We start from the raw sequence: 11316 nt of genomic DNA on the forward strand, positions 1-11316 counted from the left end.
TAATCTGTTTTTCCTTGCCTACATTATGGGGATTAGTTTCCATGACAACACCAGCTGCTTAGTCACATCATGCCCTCCCCACAGTGTTGTGACCCACAGTAAGCCCCCATTCAATTTTTAAATAGATGACCATTTATAAATAAATCTTTGCAGGGACTGTTCTGCCGTTTAGTTGTGCCTAGTATTTAAATGTCTGAAACCCACTTGGGTTTCTTCTGGATTTTGCCGTGGAAGACGGTGATGGGACTTGGGCCTCAGAAGTCATTCCTAGCATCTTGGTATCATTGATTCCATAGGGCTGGCTTCCTGGAGGTCGGTCCAACCACAGTGGGACTCTCCCAGCCCCCAACATCCTCAGGTCCACACAGACTTAGACACATTCATCACAGGGAGAACATTCTTGAGGCTGTGTGGCAACTAAAGCTTTATTTGTTAAAGGTTAATCCAAGGCTGCAGCAAAAATACTCAATAAGGGGTTATTAAATTTTCTTATTAAGTGTAATCAGGGACCTTTGTTGTCTGGTTGTCAGGTTAAATCCATGACTGGGAAAAATTCCTCTGAAGACAAAAAAGCACAGTGTTATGACTATAACCATATATCAACATACTCTGTCACTTGCACTTGAGAGTTCTTTAATCTTAATGAAAAGTATCAAGTGTTGAGTGTGTGCTTTATAACTTATTCAGAGCCATAAGCCCAGGGAGCTTGTTCAATGTTTCAGAAATGCCCTTCATTGATGTCATTGACTGGGAGCTAGGGTTTGACAGGAGGGTGACAGGCCATTATCTCCCCATCAGGCAAGGCTCCCACTAGGGTCCCCTCCCCAGAAGTTCTGGGTCATTTAGCTAGAGGACATGCCACATACTCAGAGACATTTAGAATAAATTCACAGTAATCACAGACAATCAAGGGGCTCACAGATCATATGTCCAAACCATTTATTTGTATAAGGAAGGGACCTGACACCCAGAAAAGTGAGAAATTCTGAAAATAAGGCTGAGCCCAAATCAGAAACTAGGTTCCCAAATGTTGGCCCACTGCACGAAATAGGAAGGCACATGGGCACCAAAGCAGGTTAGAATTTCATTATACGATTTTGGGAGAGTTACAAACATTCAGCCCATAACAAACCCGAGGTCACTCAGACAAATTTTGATAAAAAATCCTATTCATATACACACTCATTACCAAATGGCATTTAGATTTATTGTAATGTGATATTTTTAATATACAGCTCTCCTGAAGAGCAATCTTTCAGTGCTTATGGGTACCAATAGGGTGTTTTGAGCTGTAAGTAACAGGAAACTCAACTAAAAGTAGCTTTAAGAAACAATAAGAAAATGTATAACCTCTCATGACAAGAAGCCCAAAGATGGGGAACACTCTAGGGGCGACATGTCAGGGCTCAGGGTCCACTTCTCTGCGTTCTCTCCGATTGGACCTCCTCTGGGTATCGGCATTGACCTCCCAGTGGGCAGAAGATTACTGAGACTCTGTCAGGCCTCATGACCAAAAGCATGAGAAAGAAGAGAAACAATCTATTTCTGAAATGGTTTTCAAGGAATTTGGAATGTTTCCACAAAGCATCCGTGAAGCCAGCTCCCAACCCGTGTGCATTTGACTTCCTGTCCTACTGGTTGACTAAGGTTAGGTCACTTGCCTGTTCCTAAACCAGTCACTGGCAGCACTTGTGCCATTGCTTCGGCAAAGACTAATCATTTGGAATAGAATGGATAGTAGGGCATTTACCACATTAGCCATCGCAATATCAAAAAGATTGACCTAAAAAATTTTCCCTCTGCAAATGTATCAGAAGGAAAGAATTTAAAATTTTCCTGAAATGTCCATAGAGCTCTAAAGTAATATTAAACTTTTCCTAGTCATAATGCTACCCTTGGCAAAGGGCCCAAAGAGTTCTCTGTCCTCTTGGAAACCCTCTCTTCCCCAATAAGCACTGCTTCATTACCAAAATCTAGGATACCAGTCCCAGAAATGTACTCTAATTAGAACTGAATATCAAGCTTATCCTTAAGAAACATCAAAACCAATTCCATTATGCCTTAAGACATAATGCCTGTTTTTCTTGGTGACCACAAGACTCAAGATCACTCCTCACGCCCCAGACTGTTGTCCCCATGCAGATCTGTACATCTCCTACTTTGCTGAAATATCACACCTACCCTAGACCCCACAAATACTTCCCCTTTGCCTGCTGAAACTTCTGGTCAAGTGATAGTAAAATCCTGTATCACCCACCTTTTCTCTAAATGTTGCCCTCATCGTGCTCAAACCCAAGCCAGTCTAGTCATTTTTCTCTCACACCCTTGCCCCACTGGGCTGAGAGCTGGGCAAAGTCTCTTTCTTCCTTCTCAGTGCTGCTTCCAGACCACTGTGACCCCTTCTCCATGAAAGCTTCCGGCTCCTTTGAAGAGCTCGGCATCAGGCCAGGACCGCAGAGTGCATCAGATATACTGTCCTCCCCACTGCAGTCCTCTGCTGCCCTTCATTCATTCCCTCTCACTCCTTGGAGATTTAAACTCCTGAATCAGTCTGTCTCTTTGTCATTTCTCCTGTCATAATTCATGGAGACCCCCACATCTAGGAAACCTTTCCACCAGTACCTCGTCTTCTCACTTCCTTAATGTCTCACTGCCAATGACACTTGTCTTGCAACCCACCTCAGATCTCCACTCCCAGGATCACACACCACTGAATGACAGTATAAGTAACTGTATTCTTTCCCTAAATCTTCATTTCAAGCATCTCACTTTCTAAATAGCATTTCCTCCTTTTCCAAATCACCTCCCCTCATACTCCATTCCAATAACTCTTCTGCCTTACTGAAGTCATCATTTCATCATCTGTAGCTCCCTTCATATCCTCACATCTCTCCTTCTACTGCTTAGATTCGACAGTCCACTCTATTACACATCCCTTTGCATGTACTCTCACCTTCTTATTCCCTTTTTCTCTTCATCACACGTACCTAGAAAAAAAACTCAGCCCTGGTTAAATTCAACTCTCTGCCTCCTCTGTACTTAAGCCCAAAAAAGTGAAACATATGGAGAAAAAGCAGACAACCATGCTCACTTAGTCTCACCTAAATCCATGGCCACACACCTCAAATGAGTCCTTCAAGTTGCCCATCCACCCTACCACATTGCTTATCTCCCCAGAGTGACTGTTTCAAATATTCTCTCTTTTCAGACCCCCAGTTTCTCTTGCCCTCTGCTCACTTGCAACTAATCGCCTGCTGTAGAGAACTTTGGGCTCTCCCACCACCGACTCAGCTGCTTTGAGTAGTCACCAGTGCGAGCTGCCTTCCTTCCTCTTCAGCAGGAGAGCTGCCCTTTCTCCTCTCAGAGGACCCTCCTCTTGTGCTCAGGATGTGCTCAGTTGTAGACAACTGCCTTCCATTTCTCCTTCATTCATTATTTCCCATCTTGACTGGATCATCCCCATCAACATATAAATATGCTGTAATGTTTGCCATCTTAAAAAAAACTCCCTTGATTTCAAATTCCTTCCAAGTGTCTCCTCATATTTCTTCAAACAAAGCTTTTCTAAAGAACCGTCTATATTCTTTTTTCTCATGAATCTACTCTAATTAGACTTTCATCCCACCACTCCATGGCAACTGCCCTTGTCAAGGTCAACAGTGACCTTTACATTGACAAAATGAATATTCAATCTTTTCATCTCATTTACTGTATCAGCAGTACTTGGCACAGTTTGCACAATCCACCTTTCTTGAACACTTTCTGCATTGACTTCTGAGACGCCACTCTTCTTTATTTTTACTCATAGCTCTCAGTCTCCATCGAGGGCTCCCCTTCCTCATCCTGAATCCTGGTGGACTGGTTTTCCACCTCACCTGCACTCTACAGCCATATGACAGAATGTCTACAAAAATTTTGACGCTTAGGATCCATACCAGATATCTGAGCCAGGGGCCCTGAGGAAGAGGCCCAGATGCCACTGTGTGTTTTTAAATCTCGAAAGTGATTCTACCATGCAGCCAGGGAGAAGACCATTGCTCTACACATGGGCATGCACTCACCTAACGCTCTCAGACTCCTCTTACCTTCTCCATCCACACTTACCTCCTAGATGACTGACCCCATGCCGCTGACTCCCAAGTTAACATCTTCATCTTACCTGTCCCTAGACTCCATACGTGTATATATACCACACTACATATATACCATACATAGTTATCACAATGTGATTGACTATATTCCCTTTGCAAAAAGCTCTTTTCAATAAGAATTCCCATTGTTTTAAAAGCTCTTTAAATACTTGGACTTTATTCTCAATTTTTTGTCAACTTTACCTGTTTTCAGCATATGTTCCATAAATGATGGTATCTTATAAACTATCTATTGCTCATAGAAGCAATATATGAATTCCCTCAGATTAAAATGTTATGCATTGTAGCATTACTTACAATCACCAACATATGGAAGCAATCCAAGTGTCCACCAATAGATGAGTGGATAAAACAACTATGGGACATTTACACAATGGAATATTACTCAACCATTTAAAAAAAAAAGAAAATTTTACCCTTTGCAATAGCATGGATGGACCTGGAGAACATTATGCCAAGTGAAGTAAGCCAGTCAGAGAAAGACAAACACCATATGACTTCATGCATATGTGGAATCTAATAAACAAACCAAACTAACAAGCAAAATAAAGACAGACTCATAGAAAAAAGAATGACAGCTATGGATGAGGAAGGTGAGGGGGTGGAAGGATCAAGCAAAAAGAAAAAAGGACTCATGGATGTGGACAATAGAGGGATGATTGCCAGGGGACATAGGGGACCAAATAGTAATGGGAAAAATACACTTAAAAATGGAATGCAAATTAAATGAACTAGGTAATTCCACAGATAGAATGTAAAATAATACCTAAAACTAATAGACTAAAATAAATTCTAGATTACAATGAAGATTTATATTATACTCATTCACCAAGAAATGCCTGTAACTAGGCTAAGAATATTTTTAATGCTTCATGTCTCATTTAAGAGTAACCTAAAACCAGAAGTGACTTCTTCAATTATCAAAACATAGTGAGTAGCAATCCAGGGTCAGAAGAACTAGTCCTGGTCCCAGCAGTTTCCAGCTTTAGGCAAGTACAAAGCTTGCATTTCTTGGGTATCCCCTTCTCCTGGAACAGCTGAGATATGGGAGGTGAGGGGACACTGTAGGAGCTCAGGCTGCTCTTACAGACCCTCCCAAAAGAGGACGGAAGGTGTAGGGATGCAGCCAGGATCCTCCCCCGGTTACAGCAGAAGCTGATGACCTGTATGATGTCTGGTAACAAAGGAATTTCTGTCTTCCCTGAATCAGACAACCTTTTCAAATATGTGGGGGCCATTCACACAGAAGCTGGCACAGTACACAATGACCTGAAGTTCCCCAGTGGCCACCGTTACAATGCACCCACAGTGAAGTTCCTAATGCCCTGCTACCATCCCAACATGAACACCCAGGGTGACATCTGCCTGGACATCCTGAAGGACAAGTGGTCTGCCCTGTATGACGTCAGGACCATCCTGCTCTTCATCCAGAGCCTGCTAGGAGAACCCAACATCAATAGCCCACTGAACCCACACACTGCTGAGCTCTGAAGAAAACCCACAGCCTTTACAAAGTAACTGTAAGACACCCACGTGGACCAGGTCTCCGGCCAAGAGCCTTGACCCAGGCTGTCCAGCCTCTCTCCTTGGGTTGTCTTTCATTTTTTCCTTAGATAGTCTGTTCTTGTCTTGATTTCTTTATAGGACTCTGTATCTTCAGCTGTGGGGTCATATTTGTTGTGTTTCTGTTTTTTAAATTAAGTCTCTGATTGAGCCACTGTGATGAATTTATTTAATACATTTTATTATTTATTTTAAAAAGCTTGCATTCCTTAAATCTTTTGTAAAAGGGTAATATGTCTGCACTGCCAACCTTCTTGGGTTTTGTATGGGTAAAAAAAAAAACCTAAGTATTTTGAGTAATAGCTTTCTGAAGATCATTAAAAATGATATAGTTACTATGACTGTAGAACTCAGGGCTGGCTATATTTAATAATCAATTATGAAAAATAGTGTTATGTTAACAATTTATCAGAAAACATATAAAAGAAACCTTAAAATTTAAATTGTCCAATATTTTTGAGTTCCAATTTTCCCCATAATATCACAAGAATGACTTTGTAATAAGCTTATGTCCAAGATCATAAGACTACCAAGAAATTCCTTAAAGTTGGTCATTTCAAATTCATTTTAAAGTGTTGGAAATTTTTAAAGTTTATTTTACATTTTCTGCCAACATGTTACATCAGCATTATTATTGTTGTTGTTGTTGTTGTTTTAATTCTATAGATTCTTTTAAAGAAAAGTCCATTTTGGCTAAGTTTTTCCTGCCTTACTCCCACCAAATTATTACAAAATTACTCATCAATGTTTTTAGCAAATTAAGGCTTGTATTCATTTTTTAAATAATCTTTAAGAAACACTTTTGTTTCAAGATATAGCAAAAACCTCAATGGCACTCACCTTTGGACTACTTCTAAGTCATGCATAACCTGAAGCCAGTCGGGTTCCATGGAAATCCCCACTTTTCGGCTGTGTGTCCTGTGACTGACTTTATGCTCTATTTCTGAGCCACATCACTCACTCTCAAACTAACTCTCCCACATTAACTGCTCTGTAACCAGCAGTGGCATCGATGGGAAACGTGTTTAAAAAACATCTGGATTTTTTCACAGAGAAGCGAAGATATGTCTCTAAAAGTTTCTTGGAGACTAAAAATCTGTTAATTCATACCTCCAAATATTCCTCCCTTTTAACATTGCTTCACAGTTCAAGTCGATATTAGCCAGAATAACGAACCTATGACTTCAACCATGTCCCAAGTCTCCCCATAAACTGAAGTCAGGATTCCACAACAGAGACACTGAGTGCTTCTGTCTGATCTCTCTCCATCGTGATTCCACAGGGAGCCCCCATATTTCACACAAGTCCTGCTTAATGAACTCTGTTCTTACTATGATACAGTCTGTTTTGGTGTCAGACTAACTCCCACGGGGAAAGCTTTGCTGTTCTCTTTTCAGGCCTCAGATGCTTTCGGTTTCTGGAGTGTTCACTGAATATAAAAAATAATGGGTCTGAGCAGATGCACACCAGCACCATGGTATTAACCAGATTAAACATTAAAAACCACTCTTTTTTTCCTTTTGATCATTGAAGCAATGGCAGCACAATAATTTGAAAAATATTTGTATTCTCTTAGGTCAATTTAAAACAAATATGCACCCTCTTGAGAACAGGCCTCCCCAGAACTTTCCAGGTCAAGGGCAGCCAAGGCCTCATCATTTGGATTTAGTGTTGAGGTCATTGCTTGGTGCCATGTTTCTGTAATTTATCAAGAAATTAATCAGCTGGGAAATAGTCTCCCCAGGCAAGTTCTCATGGTCTTCTCAGAATCTGAAAATATGAAGAATTCTTCAAGGGCAATATCACTTATGTCATTTTATCACAAGAAAAGGGTAAGCTGACTTCTGGGTAAGATGTCATGCACACATACACAGCAATTTTTCTCTTTTTTTTAAGTAAAGCACATGAGCACTTTTTCACTTGTTAGAATTCATAAATGCACACAGTAGCTTCATTAGAGATTTCAACCTCCCTCCTGAGTTGGAACCTGGAGTATTAGGAGAGCCTTGTGAATGTCAAGGTACAGGAAGCAGAGGTCACCCCTGCTCTGCTCCCTACATTTACCTGCTACATGTAACAGTTAGTTTTGTGGAAATGATTATCATGTATTTTTCTCCTCCTTTTGAATGTACACAATGTAAGAAGAGTGACAGACCTGAAATTACAATCACCAAACACAAGACAGCTACTGTCCACTTTTATTGGCAAATACAGCACAGAGGACATTGTCTGAGAGTTGAGGTATCATCAAAGAAGAGGTGGCAGAGGCTCAATTCTTTTATTGCTCCCTTTTAAATTTAGGTTTTCTAAAGCAACACCTAAAGGCAGAATATCTACACAGCCTATAGAACCAAAATCTGCTATCCCCTCCCCCTCCTCACTCATTCTTGTCTCAGGAGGACCTCTCTCCAAGCGCTGAAGTGGACAGAAGGAGCTCTCGGACACACAGGCTGTGGTCTGCGCACTCACTTTCCATGGACTGGTGCTCTGTTTCAGACATTTTAGGATCACTCGATCTTGTTAAAAGAAATGGGGAACTCTGGACAGTTGGCTGAGCGCTCTCTGTGTTGGCTGTGTTGGTTGTTGCTGCAGCTTGTGTGACTGTAGTGGTGGTGCCATGTTCACATGTGGCTTGTGTCGAGGGCGCTCTCCAGTTGCTGCGGGTTCTAGCTGCAGCTGCACTTGTGGTTGTTGTCACTGAGAAGTGCAAGGGCCAGAAGAATTGAGTTGTCCTCCTACAGAATGTCTCACTCCTGACAATGGAGATGAAAGCTCGGCTATAGGATTCATGGCTTCCCTCTTGTTTGGAGAATACTCTAAGGAGAAGAAAGTCCCCCAGTAGAACTGCTAGTAAAGTGCATGTTTGATATGTGAGCAGAAGGACCTCCTAATCCCTGGCCAGGGTGAAACATTATAGGTACATGTCCAACACCACTTGATTCATCTAGATCTCCAGGGACTCTGTGTCCAAGTGTCAGATGAGCTGCAAAGTCATCTGCTGCATGATTAGGTACACCTCCAGGTAATGCTGCACAAACAGGACAAACCACTTCTATCAAAGTTTCTGCATGCTCAGAAGTAACCTGTTCTTGAAGAGATGTCTCTGTACAGCCCATTTTCCCACAATAGGGACAAGTAAAAGACTGTGGTTGCTCTGCAGTGAAAGCTTCCCCACCACAGCAGGAATCAAAATCTACTCTCGTCAACCCGCACTGCACGGGGTGGTTCTATATGCCCCGTTGCGCTACTTCCATAACAAGATGCACAAAGACTGTAACCATAACAAATTACACATATATCTGCGACCTGGAAATTTTTCTTTGAAACATGCATCACAGCTGATATCTTCATGCAGGGACATCCTAATTTGTCTGGTGGCCTTGGCACTGCAGGCAGTGGTGTCCCCTGTGGATCCCAGAACTGCTCACGTGGTACAGCTCACATAGACTCTCCCTCTTTCACTTGACTCCCTGACTCAGCTGCAGGGTCGAGGTGGGCAGGGGAGCACTCCTGTGGCAGTGGCCTTTATTTCCATTTCTTGATTCCTATTTCTAAAATCTCCATCCAGCATTCTGGAATGGAGAAAAGAGTTGCATTGCCACAAAACACTCCCTCCCATAGTGGGGCATGCACATTTGCTGGCTCTGCTGGAATCCGATGCTTGAAGGGAGTGACATTATAGGGGGTTTCAGCAGGGGAGGACCTTAGAAATAAAATGGAACCCCTGTGATTCCCCTGAGATAGAAATGAGAGGGGGCATCTTTGTTGCCTCACAGACTCACTTTTTTGTTTCTTACTTTGCATAATCTATCAATGCCTAGGAGGTTGAATCAAACATGCCTCCGTCCTGTGAAGGCAAGAGGACAGCGATGTGAGGAGACAACCATGTGGAGACATAATCTGAAAATGAAATACTGTTTTATGAGCCAGATTACTCAAGTTTGTATTCATCTTTAGATCTGTAGTTGTTCTATTGCCTTTAGTGTTTGTTGAACTTCCTGGCAACTAGTTAGGACTCAATGGTGCCAAATTCAAAAAGCAAGCCTACAAGTTCAGTCATTTTGCCCTCAGAAGGAACCTCCCTATTCAGAAAGTCTGGAACGTATCAGCTTCATATTACTAACAGTTTAGAGGGCAGTGCTCTCACTTTTGATAGGGTCAGCGTGGGAGACATACAAGTAAAGAGCACACTGCTTGGATTCGGTTTTCAGTTTAACCCCTGCTGCTGAGTAATAGTTGTGAATAGTATTACAGGAAACCTCAAGTTCTGCAGGGAAGCTGCTCCAGAGAGAAAGCCAGGTGGAGGCAGGGAGGGGGTTATTCCTCAAGGGAGCTTGGCAACAGGCAAAAGGGAAAGGAAGAAGCCCTGGAATGGCAGACATGCCAAGCTGCAAAGCAGACACAAGAATGGCAACCGAAGTCTGACAGAGTCACAGACACAAAGACTGGCACAAAAGGCACAGCTTCATGGCTGAGGTTGGAAATGACCTGGGCCCTCTAGAGAGCAGGCAGAGGTAACAGTGCACTTTCCCACCAAGTGCTACAGGATAAAAGGCTGTTGTTCTGGTGAAAGGGACTCTTCAGCATTCTGAAAGTTGGAGCCTTTTGTGTACAAACATACATTACAGTTGACCCTTGGACAACACAGGTTTGAATCCGGTAGCTATATTTTTTTAAATGTACTTTACTATAAAGATTTTCTTTTCCTTGGAATGTACACATATAACAAAAACACAGGTCCAGTTATATGTGTATTTTTTCCCAATAAATATGTACTGTACTATAAATGTATTTTCTTTTCCTTATGGTTTTCTAAATAACATTTTCTCTTCTCTAGGCTACCTCATTATAAGAATATGGTATGCAATAAATATAACATACAAATTATGTATTAAGCAACGTTATGTTATCAGTAAAGCTTCTTGTCAACAGTAGTTAAATTTGGGGGAATTTAACTACAAAAGTTATACATGGGTTTTTAACTGCACAGGGGGTCAGCACCTTTAACCCCTGCTTTGTTCTAAGGTCAACTGTAACTTTGAAATTAAAATACATGCACACACATAAACAGAAATAAGGAAGGAAAGGTGGAGGGAAGAAAGGCAAGAGGGAGGGAGGGAGGTGAGGAGGGACTGCACCTGAGTTACCTAATAAGGCATGAGAGCTCTCCATACACTCTTCCTCCTTTGCCCTTACCGGTGTCCCAGGGTCCTATCAGAGATAAGGTTCTCTTGGGGCAGCTGGAAAGCTATGGCGGCCAGGTGGACAGTCATCAGGAGCAATTGGGGAAGACAGAACAACATCCTTTCACTCTCTTACGGACACAAAACCATCCACCCATGAGGACAGTGAAGGCCGATGGCTTTGCCCGGTGAAGGCAGGCTTGTCTAATCTCTTCCCAGAAGCAGGCCAGTTGTTTGTGTTTTGACATGAGAAGGTGCCCTTGTCATTATCACCCAACCTTACCTCCCCACTCCTTGCCAAAGGAAAATAATTTTTCTAACTCTGCAAAGATAAATTTTATTTCCATTCAATGTATCTAAGGAAAAAAAAAGTAAAATAAAACCTACCAGGCAAATGGTTCGTAAGTCACCCCACAATG

The 11316-nt window shown here is 42.0% G+C and overlaps 1 protein-coding gene and 1 pseudogene across 1 annotated transcript; one reads left to right on the top strand and one right to left on the bottom strand.

The window, feature by feature from the left end:
- Positions 1 to 5309: 5309 nt before the first annotated feature.
- Positions 5310 to 5642, top strand: LOC119063904 (ubiquitin-conjugating enzyme E2 C-like). Its single transcript, XM_037165483.2, has one exon. It carries the CDS (start codon positions 5310 to 5312, stop codon positions 5640 to 5642), a length of 333 nt encoding a protein of 110 aa, XP_037021378.2.
- A 2319-nt stretch (positions 5643 to 7961) lies between these two features.
- On the bottom strand, positions 7962 to 9075 carry LOC119063901 (E3 ubiquitin-protein ligase KCMF1-like; annotated as a pseudogene).
- Positions 9076 to 11316: the final 2241 nt, after the last annotated feature.

This window comes from Artibeus jamaicensis, unplaced genomic scaffold (assembly GCF_021234435.1).
Source record: "Artibeus jamaicensis isolate MK-2021 breed Jamaican fruit bat unplaced genomic scaffold, CSHL_Jam_final contig_867, whole genome shotgun sequence".
NCBI lineage: Eukaryota > Metazoa > Chordata > Mammalia > Chiroptera > Phyllostomidae > Artibeus > Artibeus jamaicensis.